The sequence below is a fragment of the Mobula birostris genome, chromosome 5, assembly GCF_030028105.1.
Source record: "Mobula birostris isolate sMobBir1 chromosome 5, sMobBir1.hap1, whole genome shotgun sequence".
Lineage (NCBI taxonomy): Eukaryota > Metazoa > Chordata > Chondrichthyes > Myliobatiformes > Myliobatidae > Mobula > Mobula birostris.
Window position 1 is genome coordinate 109,565,588 of NC_092374.1, and position 19,486 is coordinate 109,585,073.

General features: G+C 42.0%; 1 protein-coding gene across 1 annotated transcript in view; it reads right to left on the minus strand.

The window, feature by feature from the left end:
- Positions 1-4,544: 4,544 nt before the first annotated feature.
- LOC140198396 (contactin-associated protein-like 5) overlaps positions 4,545-19,486 on the minus strand; it is a 1,159,251-nt gene continuing 1,144,309 nt past the window's right edge. The window contains exons 20-21 of the mRNA XM_072259489.1: positions 15,541-15,674; positions 4,545-4,658 (exon numbers count right to left, since the gene is read on the minus strand). Coding sequence (XP_072115590.1) covers positions 4,545-4,658; positions 15,541-15,674 — 248 coding nt within the window. The remainder of the gene's footprint in view (positions 4,659-15,540; positions 15,675-19,486) is intronic.

Here is a 19,486-nt window from a genome sequence, read left to right on the forward strand (position 1 = left end):
GGTGAGAGCAGATGTGCGTGAAATGGGAGAGATGCGTTTGAGAGCAGAGATGATAATGGAGGAAGGGAAGCCCCTTTCTTTAAAAAAGGACACCTCCTTCATCTTGGAATGAAAAGCCTCATCCTGAGAGCAGATGCAGCGGAGACGGAGGAATTGCAAGAAGGCGATAGCATTTTTGCAAGAGACAGGTTGAGAGCAGGAATAGTCCAGGTAGCTGTGAGAGTCCATAGGCTTATCGTAGACATCAGTAGATAAGCTGTCTCCAGAGATAGAGACAAAAAGATCTAGAAAGGGGAGGGAGGTGTCAGAAATGGACCAGGTAAACTTGAGGGCAGGGTGAAAGTTGGAGGCAAAGTTAATAAAGTCAACGAGCTCAGCATGCATGCAGGAAGCAGTGCCAATGCAGTCATCGATGTAGCGAAGGAAAAGTGGGGGACAGATACCAGTATAGACAATGTTCCAAACATAGTTTCACCAGGAAAAAAAGTTTCTGGATTCTTTTCCACTGATCTTATTTTACACTGTATGTAAGTATGAATGTTGACCTGGCCATGATCGATTGGGGAATTTCAGTAAAGGCATGACAATGGGATGGGTTTACTTAATGAATGCAAGAATACATATATTATGTATTTTTTTCAGAATCAGAATTAGAATTAGAATCAGGTTTGATATCACTGGCAGATGTGAATTTTTTTGTTTCCTGTACATTGCAATACATAATAATAAAAATACAAATTACAATTATATATATAATTAATAAGACCATAAGACAAAGGAGCAGAAGTTGGCCATTCAGCCCATCGAGTCTGCTCCGCCTTTTTTTCCTGAGCTGATCCATTCTGCCACTTAGTCCCACTCCCCTGCCTTCTCACTATAACCTTTGATGCCGTGGCTACTCAGATACCTATCAATCTCTACCTTAAATACACCCAATGACTTGGCCTCCACTGCCACCCGTGGCAACAAATTCCATAGATTTACCACCCTCTAGCTAAAAAAATTTCTTTGCATCTCTGTTCTGAATGGGCGCCCTTCAATCCTTAAGTCATGCTCTCTCGTACTAGACTCCCCCATCATGGGAAACAACTTTGCCACATCCACTCTGTCCATGCCTTTCAACATTCCAAATATTTCTATGAGGTCCCCCCTATATAACATATAGAATAAATAAATAATAATTATATATATAATCGAATTAAATGCATAGTCCAAAGAGACAGCAAGTGCATGACAGAGGACTCTGATCGATCAGCTGTTCTCAGAGACTCATACCGAGACAAATATCAAGTGCCCCTGGATGGTCCTGGAAGATCATTGACTGGTGAAAGATGCCTTTTGATCTGCCTGAAACCTGCTGGTCTGCCAGCATATTGAGATGTCTGTGGAGGAGCGCTGCCAACTGGCACATTCCAGGCTGCAGGAGTTCAAGCTGAGGGATGCACTGAAGCTTGGTGCAGCCACTATAAGCGCTCAATGGAGAAGACCACATTTGTAGGGTTCTTTGCCTACTGTAGAGGGAGGGGCTAGGTTGAGGGAGGTTAATATACCATCCTAGATTGCCACATGAGTGGTAGCAGTGTTATTGATGTGCAGGAATGTAATAGAACAGTACAGAAAGCATTGACTGAAGAATGTAAAGAATGAGAAGTCACTGAATGGTATATTCTTGTGAATATTTTTTATTTGGAGTAAAGTTTATCTTGTAAAAATATGGTAGCTCTGTAAGTGAGTTATGGAGTGGTCATCCAAGTTATGTTAACATGATGGGTACTTTTGATCCTGTTTACTCTTTGTCACACAGATTTCTTGAATACCTTCACACCACCCGCTACCTCTCACTACCCACTAAACTCTCCACTACCCACTACTCTTTCCATTGTTCAGATATAACTAAATACCTGAATAGAGTGGACATGGAGAGGATGCACTCATTTGTAGGAGATGTTAGGCCTGCACTTGCAAGCTCCTCCCAGTCTCCACTCAATTAACAGGAGTCGTCTGTCACTCATTTGCAACTCATCACCTGCAACCTATTTAAACCCAGCTCTCATCCACAGTCCTTGTTCACCCATCAAACCAGCCAACCTCAGCCAGTTGTTCCTAGCCTTCAGTTACCTTGTTACCTTATTGGATTAACTACCTCTTCTTTCTTGTTTTGTGGCCTCTCATGTCTTGTTACTTTGCAGTTTATTACTAAAGTGCTCACTCACTACTAAATCGTCTCTACTGCTCTGTGTTTGGGTCAAGCCTCCCCTACATTTCCTGACAGGAGAGTCAGGGATCCAAGGGCATAGCATCAAAATGGAGGCACTTCCCTTTAAAACTGAGATGAGAAAGAAGGTTTTTAGCCAGAGTTTGGTGAATCTGTGGAATTCATTACTACTGAGGACTCTAAAGACCAAGTCACTGGGTATATTTAAGGCAGAGATTGATAGGTTCTTGATTCGTGAAAACACAATTAAGTGTTACATGGAAAAGATGGGAGAATGGGGCTGAGAAATAATCAGCCATGACTGAATGCTAGAACAATCTAGATGGGCTAACTGGCCCAGATATGCTCCGATATCTTATTGTCTTACATAAATGAAAATTTTTAAAAACACATATATATATATATATATATAATTATGCAAGGCTTGCATGGAGTAATAGACAGTCTTCCTTCCATAGGGGAAATGTCAAATACCAGATGGCACCAGGTTTTGTGAGAGGGGAGAAGTGTAAAGGAGATTTACAAGGCAAACTTTACATAGGGAGTTGTTGTGCCTGGAACATGATTTTAGAAGAGGTGATTGAGGCAGATGTGATAGGAACATTTAAGAGGCATTTAGAAAGGCACAAGAGCAGCCATAGAATGGTAATTGTGGGATCACTCCAGTCATGTATGATGTTTTCCAAAGGGTTTGTCTATTAGTGGGTCCTCAGCTGGCTATAGAGACCAATCCAGGATCCACATACTTTTGGGTAGATTCCCTTAATGGAGAATGCCTGTGCTTGATATTGTTAAAATGGGGGCAGTCTGAGGCATAGATTGTGGTCAGAGGCCAGAGGCATGGAGCTGAATGGAGATCCTTCACTCTTGCAGCCTTCTTCCGCATTCACTGGCATTGTGATATGTCATCATCTTCCGCCAGCCTCACCGTTGAAGACTTAGTTAGATCTCTGTTTCTCTGGAATCTCTGCCTTGACCTTACTGCCACGTGTGACTTTACCAGAAGCTAAATGCCAGATGGTTAAACTCCTTGGGAGCTTAGCTGCCTGGATATAGAGATATAGATGTCATGCGCACAGATAAGATTAACTTAATTTGAGACAAACATTGTGGGCCAAGGCTTGTTTCCTAACAGTACTCTGCTAGTGAGCTCTTGCAACAAACCAGATCTTCCACAATGGTGAAAACAACCAGAACTTATGATACTCCTTTCTCTGAGGGGTATTTAACAGTACTTAGTCCTTGGTCCACATTTAGACTTAATTTTCATTGTATCATCAAATGATTATGGTTTATGTATTTTTAATTATTTTTTAATGAGGAATATTAGAAGCTCTTTAATATTCTTCTTATGAATTGCCCATTGAGGTGATTGGCTATCATTCTGAATATTCTCTGAATGGGGATTATTGAACTCAAAGGCAGACTTTATCTGCTTCATTGCCTACCGCTAGATTTGGTATTATTTACATAACTCCGATGCAGTAGAAAATATAAACAATGCAGCTATTAACATTGTCAGCAGTTAATTGAACACAGGGGAACCTCATTTCCAAGACTTCAGCTTGTTGTTATAAAACAAAAGAACTAGTTTCAGGAGCAGGCTGTTGGTCCTTTGAGTCCTGTCTGCTTTCTGTAATATCATGATCTCTCCTTTAGTCTCAATATTTTTCTGCTTGAGCAACATAATGCTGTAATCTCAAATCCTCCAGTCTGTAGCTTCAATATTCTGATGCAAGAGTCGGGTATGAGCAGGAAAGAGTACAAAGAAGATTTACCTGAATGTTGCCAGGACTCAGGAACTTGAATTACAGGGAGAAGTTGCATAGGCTAGGACGTTAAGATAAAAGGTAAGTTTTATTTGTCACAGGTACTTCGAAACTTACTGTTAAATGTGTTACTTTGTGTCAACAACACAGTCCAAGGATTATGCTGGGGGCAGCCCACAAATGTTGCCACAGTTCCAGTGGCAATGTAACATGCCCAATACTCACTAACTCTAACCATACGCTTTTAGAATGTAGAAGGAATGCAGAGTACCTAGAAGAAACCATGTGGTCAAGTGTTAGAATGTACAGGGGGGCGTCACGTGATGACGTGGGATTGAGACGTGTAATTCCAGCTCTCCCATAAAAAATCAGCAAAGCACCATTTAAACAAAGTAAAGTTAATAAATACTTTCCGAAAACTACTTATAAACTTTGTAAGGCTGCTCTACGATATGCCTCATAAACCACAACAGAAGAAGTCTGTTGTTAAGTTGCCGCGAGACGGGAAAGAAAAAGGGCCTACTGCAGCGATGGAGCCTCGGATTCAGGTTGGATCTCCTTCAGAGGAGACGCATTTTATCTCTGACGTAGAAGAACAGCGAGCAAAGGCGGCGGTAGCGGTCTCTCGGAATAAGATGCCGGAAATGCGCGTGCGCAAATCGACACAACTTAAACTACAAGAACCGATGGCCACTGTAACTGAAAGTGACTCAGAGTCAGAATTGGATACCGCAGAGAATACAGATGAAGAAGAGGAGGAAGAACTGGAAGAGACTGGAAGTAAAGGAGACAACGGAGACATAAGAGAGGCTTTATTGCAATTAATGGCTGAACTAAGAAAATTAAGAACAGAGCTTAGCGACGTGAGGATGTGCTATGATAAAGCTACGAAAAGACAGGATAAAATGGATAAGAAACTTCAGAAGATGGAAAGAACAATGGAGCATATTAATGTTAGACTGGAAAAAACAGAAAATGATGTGATTGTCTGGAACACGGAAAGAAATCGACTCTTGGAGAAAGTGGACGTGTTGGAAAATTTTAGTAGACGTAATAATATTAAAATTGTTGGTCTTAAAGAAGGTATAGAGGGAGATAATCCAATAGAATTTTTTCAAAGATGGATCCCAAAAGCCTTGCAAATAAGAGAGGAAGACCGATCAATTGAAATTGAGCGGGTACATAGAGCTCTAAGACCAAAACCACAAGATGACCAATATTCACAATCAATTTTAATAAAATTCTTAAGATTTCAAGACAAAGAAAGGATTCTACAGGCGGCTGCCCAAGCTGCCAAGAAGGGAAAAGGGCCACTGATGATAGAAGGGAAGAAAATTTTTCTCTACCCTTATATAAGTTATGAACTTTTGAAGAGAAGGAAGAAATTTAATCCAGTGAAAAAAGCCCTATGGGATCACGGTTATCAATTTACATTGCGTTACCCTGCAACCTTGAAGATTTTTTTGGCTGGTGGAGAAAAAAGATTTTTTGACCATTACCGGAAAGCGGAGGAGTTTGTGCGAGAATCTTTGAATATTCACCAGATACAAGAACAAACCCAGGGGAGCAAGATGGATTGAAGATGAAGACTGGGTCAAGGATTAGGCCTGTTGGATTTTTAGGCAGATGAATATATAAATATATTATTAATTATATGAGGGAGGGGAAGAAAGGTTAAAATTTGAGGAATATTTGCTGGGAATAATGACTAATTTTTTTTATATATATACAATTTTTTATTACTGGGGAGCTGGAAGAAATACTGACCAATCACTACGTTATTCATGTGTGCAAGTGTGGCAATAGCCACGATCCGCACAATGGAGGGGGGTAGTGTTGTGTACCTTTTCATTCACAACATTAGTGGGGGGGTATTTTGTTTTTTCTTTTTTTGTATCTTATCTTTTTTTTCTTTTTGCCTGGATGATTGGGAGGGAAACACATAGCAACATGGTGAAGTTCAAAGAGATTCCCCAGGGAACTATGAGAGTTGAGAAGCTAAGTAATGTTTTAGATTTTAAGAGATAAATACGAAACATTTTTGAATATTTGGAGCCTTTATTTACAGCTCTGATGATAAAGATCTTGGTTCCTTGGGGAAAGTAACAAATATATATAAAATTTATTTTTAATCCCACAGAGCATTGCAAACCTTCCAATATTCAGGCGGTTCTTTGTTTTCCTTTTCTCTTCAGGTAGGAGTATATATCGGGAGGGGGAGGGTTAAGGAGAGGGGGGAGGGTAGATATTATTTTCTCATGTATTACTTTGAAAACTCAATAAAAATTATATTAAAAAAAAGTGTTAGAATGTACAATCTCCTTACAGATAATGGTGGGATTTGAACCCCAATCAGTGATCACAAGCGCTAACAGCTATGCTACCATGCTACCCAAACATATTGATTGCTTTCAGAATCTGGAGGAGTACATGACGCTTTAGAGAGTCATTCCTTGAATCCAGAGGTTGTGTTAATTATTCCCTGGAGCATGGAGTTGATATATAGAGGTGTGACGAACATGGACTAGGTTAATACACACAGTCTTTTGCCCAGGGAAAATAAAAACAAAAGTTAGAAATCAAAGGTTAATATGAGAGGAAAACAGTATCTGAGCTTCATGCATTTATTTTCACAAGACTACATACAACTACATTCTTACATTTTTGTGCAGCCAGGGTTATTTGAAGAAATACTCTGGCATATATAAAAGATCAAACAGAGAAATATTGTTTTAAGTGATGCACATCTGAAACACAGTTTGGCATGCACTTCGAATTCTTTCAGCATGTAATTAACTGCATCTTTTTTAATTACATATTATAAAATCTCTGAGCCTAGTAGTATTTGGTCTTACTTTATTCCAACATTATTATATCCAGAACTGTGGGATCTTACTTAATTGACTATCCTACCACCAATCACATCTTTACCTTCCCCTCACTCTCTGCTTTCTGCAGGGTTTAATCCCTCAGTGATTTTCTTGTCCATTCATCCCACTAATCTCCCTCCTGCTATTTATCCCTGAACTATGACTCCAGATTCCTTCCTGTAATTCACTGATAAGTATGGTAAAAAAAAACTGTTATCCCAATACAGATAATTCCTCATCAATATATAACAATAGCAAAAACAAAAACAGCTGAAGGAGCTTAGCAGGTCAGGAAGCATTTCTGGAGGGAAATGGACAGCTGCTGTTTCAGATTGAGACCCTTCATCAGGTCTAAATGATAGCCAGTCTGAAGAAGTGAGGCAAAGAATATTGAACGCACATATTATCCTGAGATTCATTTTCTTGCAGGCATTCACGATGGAACTATACAACAGAATCAATGCAAAACTACACACAAAGACTGACAAACAACAAATGTGCAATAGAAGACAATCTGTGCAAATACAAAAAACATACACTGTAACTAAATCAATAATAATGGACATGATTTGCAGGGTCCTTGAAAGTGAATTCATAGGTTATGGAAACTGTTCAGTTTTGAGGTAATTGAAAATATTCAGGTCGGTTCAAGAGCCTGAAGGTTGATAGGTAATAATTGATTTTAAACCTGGTGGTGTGGGACCTAAGGCTCCTGTACCTCCTTCCTGATGGTAGCACCGAGAAGAAAGCATGGCCTTGATGCTGAGGGTCTTTGATGATGGATGCTGCTTTCTTGTGGCATCGCTCCTTGTAGATGTACTCAATGATGGGAAGGGCTTTTTCTGTGATGGCCTGGGCTGTAGTTGGTGTGTGTGAGTGTGCGCGCACGCGCGCGCGCGTGTGTGTGTGTGTGTGTGTGTGTGTGAGAGAGAGAGAATAAGAGTTTGGGTGTGTATGTTTGTGTAAGTGTGTGTGTGTGAATTGAGTTGAATTGACTTTATTACTTGCATCCTTCACATGGGGAGTAAAAACCTCGACATTATGTCTCTGTCTAAATGTGCAATGTGCAATTTATAGTAATTTGTAATAAGTAGCATGTACAAAAGGACAGTCAATATTACATAGAAATGCAGTTGTGTCAGCATGAATTAATCAGTCTGATGGCCTGGTGGAAGAAGCTGATGTGCTGGGCTGTCCGAACCACTCCCTACAGAGGCTGTGACACTGCTGAACCTCACATCACAGCGCTAAGCAGTATTGCACCCATATTGTACTGTCTTGGTACTTTTATATTTGTGTGCAGTAGCACTTACTTTTTATTCACAGTTATTTTGAAAATAACACTATTCTTTGCATTTCTAGTTAGATGCTAACTGCATTTCATTGGGTTTGTATCTGTACTCGGCACATTGACAATAAAGTTGAATCTAATCTACAGAGTACTGTGATTGAAGGAAGTTCAGTCCCCATACCAGGCAGGGATGCAGCCAGTCAGAATTCTCTCAATTGTACCCCTGTAGAAGGTTCTTAGGATTTGAGGACCCATACCAAACTTCTTCAACCATCTGAGGTGAAAGTGGCACTGTTGTGCTTTTTTCACTACACAGCTGGTAGGTACAGAGGTACAGATCACGTGAGTTCCTCATGATGTGTGTGGCGAGGAACTTAAAGGAAACCCCAGACCCATTGATATCAATAGGGGCTAGCTTGTCTCCACTCCTCCTGTAGTCCACAACCAGCTCCTTTGTTTTTGTGACATACATTGTGCATATGTGTGAGTGTGTGTGTGTGATTCAGCATGTCATGTAAAACCTTGATACATTTCTATAGATGCACAGCGTAGAATATCCTGATTGGTTGCATCATGGCCCAGTATGGAGTCACCGGTCCCAGAATGGAAAGGCTAAAAAATTAATGGATAAAGCCCAGTCCCTCCCCACCATTGAGCCCATCAGCAGCTCGACCACAGGAAAGCAGTATCCATCATCAAAGACCCTCACCATCCAGGCCATGCTGTCTTCTTGTTGCTGCCATCGGGCAGGTGGTACAGGAATCTTAGGTCCACACTACCGGGTTCGGGAACAGCTACTACCCTTCAACCATCTTGCTCCTGAATCAGAGTGGATAACGATACTCACCTCAACTCTAAACTGATTCCACAACCTATGGATTTACTTTCAAGGGCTCATATGCTCAGTATTATTACTTTTTTTAATTGTGTTTTTTATATTTGCAGTTTGTGTATTACACGTTGACTGTCAGTACTTGTGTGTAGATTTTCAGTGATTCTATTGCATTTCCTTTTTCTACTGTGAATGACTGCAAGAAAATGAATCTCAGGGTTGTTCACGGTGGCATATACGTACTTCAATAATAAATTTCTTTGAACTGTCAACAACAAAAGAAATGAGATGTATTAAACCAGCGGCAAATGGTCCAGGGCATTAATCTAAAGAGTTGTAGAAACATAGAAACATAGAAAATAGGTGCAGGAGTAGGCCATTCGGCCCTTCGAGCCTGCACCGCCATTTATTATGATCATGGCTGATCATCCAACTCAGAACACCGCCCCAGCCTTCCCTCCATACCCCCTGACCCCCATAGCCACAAGAGCCATATCTAACTCCCTCTTAAATATAGCCAATGAACTGGCCTCAACTGTTTCCTGTGGCAGAGAATTCCACAGATTCACCACTCTCTGTGTGAAGAAGTTTTTCCTAATCTCAGTCCTAAAAGGCTTCCCCTCTATCCTCAAACTGTGACCCCTCGTTTTGGACTTCCCCAACATCGGGAACAATCTTCCTGCATCTAGCCTGTCCAATCCCTTTAGAATCTTATACATTTCAATCAGATCCCCCCTCAATCTTCTAAATTCCAACGAGTACAAGCCCAGTTCATCCAGTCTTTCTTCATATGAAAGTCCTGCCATCCCAGGAATCAATCTGGTGAACCTTCTCTGTACTCCCTCTATGGCAAGGATGTCTTTCCTCAGATTAGGGGACCAAAACTGCACACAATACTCCAGGTGCGGTCTCACCAAGGCCTTGTACAACTGCAGTAGTACCTCCCTGCTCCTGTACTCAAATCCTCTCGCTATAAATGCCAGCATACCATTCGCCTTTTTCACCGCCTGCTGTACCTGCATGCCCACTTTCAATGACTAGTGTATAATGACACCCAGGTCACGTTGCACCTCCCCTTTTCCTAATCGGCCACCATTCAGATAATAATCTGTTTTCCTATTTTTGCCACCAAAGTGGATAACTTCACATTTATCCACATTAAATTGCATCTGCCATGAATTTGCCCACTCACAAAACCTATCCAAGTCACCCTGCATCCTCTTAGCATCCTCCTCACAGCTAACACTGCCACCCAGCTTCGTGTCATCCGCAAACTTGGAGATGCTGCATTTAATTCCCTCATCCAAGTCATTAATACATATTGTAAACAACTGGAGTCCCAGCACTGAGCCTTGCGGTACCCCACTAGTCACCGCCTGCCATTCTGAAAAGGTCCCGTTTATTCCCACTCTTTGTTTCCTGTCTGCTAACCAACTCTCCACCCACACCAATACCTTACCCCCAATACCGTGTGCTTTAAGTTTGCACACTAATCTCCTGTGTGGGACCTTGTCAAAAGCCTTCTGAAAATCCAAATATACCATATCCACTGGTTCTCCCCTATCCACTCTACTAGTTACATCCTCAAAAAATTCTATGAGATTCGTCAGACATGATTTTCCTTTCACAAATCCATGCTGACTTTGTCCGATCATTTCACCACTTTCCAAATGTGCTGTTATCACATCCTTGATAACTGACTCCAGCAGTTTCCCCACCACCGACGTTAGGCTAACCGGTCTATAATTCCCCGGTTTCTCTCTCCCTCCTTTTTTAAAAAGTGGAGTTACATTAGCCACCCTCCAATCCTCAGGAACTAGTCCAGAATCTAACGAGTTTTGAAAAATTATCACTAATGCATCCACTATTTCTTGGGCTACTTCCTTAAGCACCCTGGGATGCAGACCATCTGGCCCTGGGGCCTTGTGGTTAAATGTCACCAAGGCTCTTTGAGGAATATAAATTCAAGTAATAATGAGGGAATTTATTCAAACGTTACTGAAAACCCACACAAATGATACCCCTTCCTAATTTTATCATCTCATTTAGACCAGAGTTCAGGGTCCTCATCCGAAGCTCTCATTCATCATCAGGAGTGGGGCTTGGGGTCGAGACTGAATTTCAAAGCCCCAAAGACGACTGGAAGTCTGGAGGTTGTGGCCAGATGAACGGAGCGTGGGGAAGTCAAAACCCAATACCTGTGAACCTGCGAGTCCGCGGCAGGCTGGAGGTACGAGGCAGCCTACCATGGGGTTGAACGGCTGTGCATGTGCAAGGACGGGTGGGTGAGGAAGAGGAAATGGGCTTGTTTTGCTGCTGTTTTTTTTTATTGCTCATTGGCTTTCCTTTTGCTGTGTTCTGTGTTGTTTTTACGAGCATTGTGGGTATGCTATATGGCACCGGTGTGTATGGCATCACTTGCATGCTTCCCCATCTCATCCTTAGGTTGTGTTGGTTTACAGAAATGATGCAGTTAACTGTATGCTTCAATGTACATGCGATAAATAAAGAATCTGTATCTGAATCACTTTTTAACCCCATCGGAAAATTCAGACAAGTTAATCAAGGCCATATAGAACAAAAAGTTATGGAAATATCAGGAAGCATTTGCAGAGAGAGAAACAGAGCTAACATTTCAAGTGACCCTTCATCCAGTTTTAATGAAATTTTATACACAGATACTGCCTGGCCTGCCCAGTTCTTCCAACATTTTCTGTTTTAATTTTAATTAATCACAACTTGCTTTTAACAAACCTGTGCTATAAATTGTATTGTAACATTTTTTTTTACTGATTTTCACTGGAAAGACTTAATCACATCTAATGATCCTGAGTTGGTCCTATTTGAACAATAACATTGCTATTCTCCACTGCATTGTTCAAACCTCCAAGAGGAGCAGAATCCCTCACGTTTGGAAGCTTGCGTCCCTCAATGACCTGGAGAGCTATGATGGCTGGAGCCAAGGCTTTATGCTTTGGCTCTTGGTATGGTTACCCATGCCAAACAGGTCAAAGGATAGAAGGAAGACTAAGAGTAGTCCACCTGTCCTCCAGGTTCGGAGATTCAGCTCAGGGCTAACAACCCTAACTGGTAAGACAAAACTATTACACAAACAGCAATGAAGAATCCTTCTACATGTGAGTGTGGTGGTATTCCTGAGTCTCCACCTGGGCCTAGCATGACTGACAGTAGTGAAAATCATGCTATTTGCATGATGAAGAAAGCCCTGAACACCACCAGAGATATAGGTTCTTCATTGCTGCCCTAAACGCTTGCAGCATAATGGGCAGTGGAGCAGTGTTCAAAGCTTGTTTCTCGCACTTCAAACAAAGAACTGATAGCTTCTCAATGCCTTTAATCTTATCTATTAAAACAGATTTTGACTGCCGTATCTGGCAAGGCTTCACTGATGTCCTCCTTGATATTCCAAAAAAAACATACAGTATACATTAGATTTTGTTTAACAGATGACCTCTCAGTCACCTTCTATCCGCTCTCTGTTATACCAGTATGTCTCATTCGTTTCACTGTGTACTGCATTGTTCCAATGAATTTTGCTTATCTCTCTTGAGCATCAACAAAGGTCTAAGAATACACCCACTGGCCACTTCAGTAGGTAACTTCTGAACCTAATAATGTGGCTACTGGGTGTTTGTTTGTGGTCTTCTACTGTTACAGCCCATTCACTTCATGCTGTGCATTCAGGGATACTCTTCTGCACATCACTGTTGTAACATATGGTTATTTGAGTTACTGTCGACTTCCTGTTAGCTTGAACCAGACTGACCGTTCTCCTCCGACTTCTCTCATTAACAAGGCATTTTTGCCCACAGAGCTACTGCTCTCTGGATGGAGATCAGCAATTTCTGAGATACTCAAACAACCCCATCTGGCACCAACAATCATTCCCCAGTGAAAGTCACTTAGATGACATTTCTTCCCCATTCTGATGTTTGGTCTGAATGCTTTTATGCACTGAGCTGCTGCCACAAGTTTGGCTGATTAGGTATTTGCATTAATGAGCAAATGTACAGGTTATCTAATAAAGTGGCCACTGAGTGTACGTCCTTGTCTGTGATGCTAAACACAATGCACAGCTGCAGCAGCCTGTTGTATTGTGGTTGCAAAATGCAATTTCATTGAGACAAATTGAATTTCCATCTCTTTTGCTTTTCGTTTTGCACTCTCATCTTCTCTACTGACCTACAGGTGGCCTACAGGGAAGATGTCATCACTCTGACACAGTGGTGTCAAGAAAACAATCTCTTCTCAATGTTGTAAAAACAAAGGAGCTGGTTGTGGACTACAGGAGGAATGGAGACAGGCTAACTCCTATTGACATCAATGGATCTGGGGTTGAGAGGGTAAACAACTTTAAATACCTCAGCATACGCATCACTAAGGACCTCCCGTGGTCTGTACACACCAGCTGTGTGGAGAAAAAGGCGAAATAACGCCTCTTTCACCACAGATGGTTGAGGAAGTTTGGTATGGGCCCCCAAATCTTAAGAATTTTCTACAAGGGCACAATTGAGAGCATCCTGACTGGCTACACCACTACCTGGTATGGGAACTGGACCTCCCTTAATTGCAAGATTCTGCAGAGAGTGGGGCAGACAGCCCAGCCCACCTGTAGTTGTGAACTTCCCACTATTCAGGACATTTACAAAGACAGGTGTGTAAAAAGGGCCTGAAGGATCATTGGGGACCCAAGTCATCCCAACCACAATTTATTTCATCTGCTATCATCTGGGAAATGGTACCGCAGCATAAAAGCCAGGACCAACAGATTCCGGGACAGCTTCTTCCACCAGGTCATCAGACTGATTAACTCACGCTGATTTGAGTGCATTTCTATGTTACATAGACTGTTCTATTTATTATAAATTGCTATGATTGCACTGGAGAGACTTGTTCTGGAACTGCTCCGGCCTATGGTCACACTTAGATCCCCTCCAGTTCCCCTACCAGCCCCGACTAGGAGTTGAGGATGCCATCGTCTACCTGCTGAACCGTGTCTACGCCCACCTGGACAAGCCAGCGAGCACTGTGAGAGTCATGTTTTTTGACTTCTCCAGTGCGTTCAACACCATCCGCCCTGCTCTGCTGGGAGAGAAGCTGACAGCGATGCAGGTGGATGCTTCCCTGGTATCATGGATTCTTGAGTACCTGACTGGCAGACCACAGTACGTGTGCTTGCAACACTGTGTGTCCGACAGAGTGATCAGCAGCACTGGGGCTCCACAGGGGACTGTCTTGTCTCCCTTTCCCTTCACCATTTACACCTCGGACTTCAACTACTGCACAGAGTCTTGTCATCTTCAGAAGTTTTCGGATGACTCTGCCATAGTTGGATGCATCAGCAACGGAGATGAGGTTGAGTACAGGTCTACGGTAGGAAACTTTGTCACATGGTGTGAGCAGAATTATCTGCAGCTTAATGTGAAAAAGACTAAGGAGCTGGTGGTAGACCTGAGGAGAGCTAAGGTACCGGTGACCCCTGTTTCCATCCAGGGGGTCAGTGTGGACATGGTGGAGGATTACAAATACCTGGGGATACGAATTGACAATAAACTGGACTGGTCAAAGAACACTGAGACTGTCTACAAGAAGGGTCAGAGCCGTCTCTATTTCCTGAGGAGACTGAGGTCCTTTATTATCTGCAGGACGACGCTGAGGATGTTCTACGAGTCTGTGGTGGCCAGTGCTATCATGTTTGCTGTTGTGTGCTGGGGCAGCAAGCTGAGGGAAGCAGACACTAACAGAATCAACAAACTCCATTCGTAAGGCCAGTGATGTTGTAGGGATGGAACTGGACTCTCTCACGGTGGTGTCTGAAAAGAGGATGCTGTCCAAGTTGCATGCCATCTTGGTCAATGTCTCCCATCCACTACATAATGTACTGGGTGGGCACAGGAGTACATTCAGCCAGAGACTCATTCCTCCGAGATGCAGCACAGAGCGTCATAAGAAGTCATTCCTGCCTGTGGCCATCAAACTTTACAACTCCTCCCTTGGAGGGTCAGACACCCTGAGCCAATAGGCTGGTCCTGGACTTATTTCATAATTTACATATTACTATTTAACTATTTATGGTTCTGTTACTATTTATTATTTATGATGCAACTGTAATGAAAACCAATTTCCCCCGGGATCAATAAAGTATGACTATGACTATGCACATTTATATGGAGATGTAATGTAAAGATTTTTACTCCTCATGTATGTGAAGGATATAAGAAGTAAAGTCAATTCAATTCAATTCAAGTACAGTTTGCTTTCTTAGTTGTAAGTGAAATCATAGAGTCATGGCGCACTACAACACAGAAACAAGCCCTTCAGCCCATTTAGACTGTGCTGCACTATTATTCCCCTGGTCCCATTGACTTGCACCTGGACCACAGCCCTCCCAACCAGTCTTATCCAAACTTCTCCTTAATGTTACAATTGAACTTGCATCTACCACTTTTGCTGGCAGCATTTGCCACAGTCCCACCGCCCTTCATGAAAATATTGTTGCATTTTCACTCTCCTTAGTGTAACTGAATGAGTAGGCACGTTACCTGAACATATATGTCTCTCCCTTCCCGATCAATTTTCACGCTGTGCAGTTGTCCATTTGCCAAACTTCTGCCATCGATGCTGATGGTACTGGGATCCTTATTGTTATCCAGTTTGTACCTGATCTGTAGACTCCCTGAAACGAGAGGTTCATTGTCAGTCACAGGGTATGAAAGTAAAAGTGAATGCCCCTATTTTAGGATTGAACCCTTTAAAGACGTTGTAAGAACAAGCACAAGGGACTATCCAACACAGGGAGAGCTGCCAATCCGGCCAACTCCTTGATGAAGATTTTCCACAATGATAAACACCACCAATTATGTTCTGTTAACAAGGACACTATCATCTGTTGAAGAGGCCGGTCTTTCTGCAGGATGCATAGAAACGGATGTGAATATAAGTTAGGGAGTAAGTAAATTTTATGGTGAGCACTCAGCATTCCTCTCATCCTTCTCTATGAAGGTTAGGTGAAAATGTTCAAGGAATCTTCATCAAATGTTCATAAGTCTTGAGAGTTAAAAGAAAAGATTATGTTACTGAAACATTTAAGAATTTGAAGAAACTTTGCAAATGAGCAGATAAGAGGACTAAGGTAAAGAGGAGGTTTTTTATTTTTTACTCAGTTATAGTGAGAAGAGTGAAAACAGATAATTTCAGTTAAAACTGAGAAAGTGAAAATTGAATACTTCTAATCGATCATGAATACAAGGAAGTAGGAATATCAGGTTAAAAAATGTTCAAACAAAAGATGTGATCTGTCACAATTTTGTTGAATGGTGGAGTGGGTAAAAGTCAAAGTTCAAAGTCAATTTATTATCAAAATGTGTGCATATATATATATATATATATATATAATATACAAACTTGAGATTCACTTTTACAGGAATTTACAGAAAAAAAAGAAGAATTTATTAAAAAAAGACTATTGGAAAGAGAGCATGGCTTGGAAGCTGGAGGTCCTTGCTGCATTCTCGTCGCAGCACTCCTGGTAAGTGTGTGCAGTAGTGGGGAGTGCTTTGCCCGAGATTCTGTGGGAGGATGTGTGGCCTAGATCCTCCCTGTTTTTTAACTGTACTTGAACCCATTCCATCCTCTCATGTGTTTGCTCTGCAGGAAGAAGTCTATTCCTTTGATGGGACCAACTGGTGATGACAAGATGCTCAAGCAACCAACATTCTGCTGGATGAAATCTGCGGGTTGAATCTTATATATTGCAGGTAAGGAATTTCCGATTTTTCAGGTCAAGACCCTTCAATAGGACTAAGATACTCTGTGTTTGTGCACAATAATCACTTCCATTAAGATAGGCTGTAGTTTCTGGACCATCTGTCTTTTGGAGAAATAATTAAGGATGCAAGCAGAACTCCTTGGAATATTGAATATGCATCCACCACTTAGGATGTATCATATCATTTGGAACCCAACTCATCTCCAAGGTCAATGGAGTGTTTTTATAAAATGTTAAAAACCTTGGCTTCAAAACCTAGAATTGTAACAGCACAGAAGGAGGTCATCCAGCACATTGAAGTGAAAACTACTGGTCTCATTCCCCTGCTAATTATTTTCCCTCTCCATCAGTTGTTCACAGGTCAAGAGAGTGGAAAGCTGAAGTTCCCAGGAGTGAACATTACCAGCTAATAGTCTGTCCTGCTCCAACCACATCGGTGACATAGTTATCAAAGCTCAGCAGTGCCTATCCTTCCACAGAAGGCTAAAGAAATTTGCCATATCCCCTTTGACTCTTGCCTGTTTCTATCCATGCACCATAGGAAGCAACCGATTTGGATGCATCACGGCTTGGAACAGCAACTACTCTACTTATGACTGCAAGAAACTACAGAGAGTTGTGGATACTGCTCAGTACATCACAGAAGCCCATCACCCTCCATGGACTCTGACCATACCTCTTGCTGCCTTGGTAAAGCAGACAATATAATCAAGGTCCCCAACACACTGGCCATTCTCATTTCTGCCTCTCCCATCGGACTGACTGAAAAAGAGAGCAAGCATGTACCAGCAGTCTCATGGGTAACTTCTCTACCACGGTTATAGGCTTCTGAATGGTCCCCTGGTACCCCTTGACCTCACAATTTACCTTGTTATGGTATTGCACCTTACTGTCTGCCTGCACTGCACTTTTTCTGTAAATGTAGCACTTCATCTTGTTCTTTATTATCATTTTTCCTTGTACTATATTAATGTATTGTCACTAAATGATCTGTATGGATGGTAAGCTGAACAAACTTTTTCGCTGTAAGTCAGTAGGTATAAAATAATAAACCAATTTACAAATAAACAACCACCAATTTGAAGGCCTTGTCTGACTCTGTTCCACCACCTTGAGGCATCTTGGAATGTTTTGCACTATAGATATGCAGATTATGTTCAGAGTAAGTGGATACTTAATAACTCACAAAGTCCCCTCAGAAAAAATGACCACAGAGGGAACACACACAAGATGCTGGAGGAACTCAGCAGGTCAGGTAGCATCTACGGAAAGGAATAAAGAGTAGATATTTCAGGCCGAGACCCTTTCTTGGGATGGCAAATGAACACAAAAGCAGCTTAATCTTCACAGCATCCACTGTCCTTCTCTCAATCTGCCATACGGAAAGTGTGAGCAATCCTATACAAGATACTTCAATCTTAACACTTGGAGAACAAGAGTGAAGAGACAATTTTGAACAAAGTTGGAGGCAATATCAGATGCACGGCAACTTTTGCCGGGTCTGCAAGACATTATTTCCTACAAAGCAAAATCCAACAGTATGAATGGCAGCGCTGCTTCACTACCAGACGAACTCAACGCCTTCTATGCCCGCTTTGAAAGGGAAAACATAACTACAGCTGTGAAGATCCCTGCTGCACTTGAGGACACTGTGATCTTCGTCTCAGAGGCCGATGTTAGACTGTCTTTCAAGAGAGTGAACCCTCGCAAGGCGGAAGGTCCAGATGGAGTACCTGGTGAGGCTCTGAAAAACTGTGCCTACTAACTAGCGGGAGTATTCAAGGACATTTTCAACCTTTCACCGCTACGGGCAGAAGTTACCACTTGCTTCAAAAAGACAACAATCATACCAGTGCCTATGAAGAATGATGTGGTCTGCCTTAATGACTATCGCCAGGCAGCATTCACATCGACAGTGATGAAATTCTTCAAGAGGTTGGTTATGACTAGACTGAACTCCTGCCTCAGCAAGTACCTGGACCCATTGCAATTTGCCAATTGCCACAATAGGTCAATAGCAGATGCAATCTCAATGGTTCTCCACACGGCTTTAGGCCACCTGGACAACACAAACACCTATGTCAGGACGCTGTTCATCGACTATAGCTCAGCATTTCATACCATAATTCTCACAATCCTGGTTGAGAAGTTGCAGAACCTGGGCCTCTGTACCTCCCTCTGCAACTGGATCCTCAACTTCCTAACCGGAAGACCACAGTCTGTGCGGATTGGTGATAACATATCCTCCTCGCTGACGATCAACATTGGCACAACTCAGGGGTGCGTGCTAAGCACACTGCTCTACTCTCTATATATCCATGACTGTGTGGCTAGGCATAGCTCAAATACCATCTATAAATTTGCTAACGATACAACCATTGTTGGTAGAATCTCAGGTAGTGACGAGGGGGTGTACAGGAGTGAGATATGCCAACTGCTTGGATGGTGCTGTAGCAACAACCTGGCACTTAATGTCAGTAAGACAAAAGAGCTGATTGTGGATTTCAGGAAGGGTAAGATGAAGGAGAACATACCAATCCTCATACTGGGATCAGAAGTGGAGAAAGTGAGCATCTTAAGTCCCTCAGTGTCAAGATCTCTGAGGATCTAACCTGGTCCCAACATATCGATGTAGTTATAAAGAAGGCAAGACAGCGGCTATACCTTATTAGGAGTTTAAAGAGGTTTGGCATGTCAACAAATACACTCAAAAACTTCTA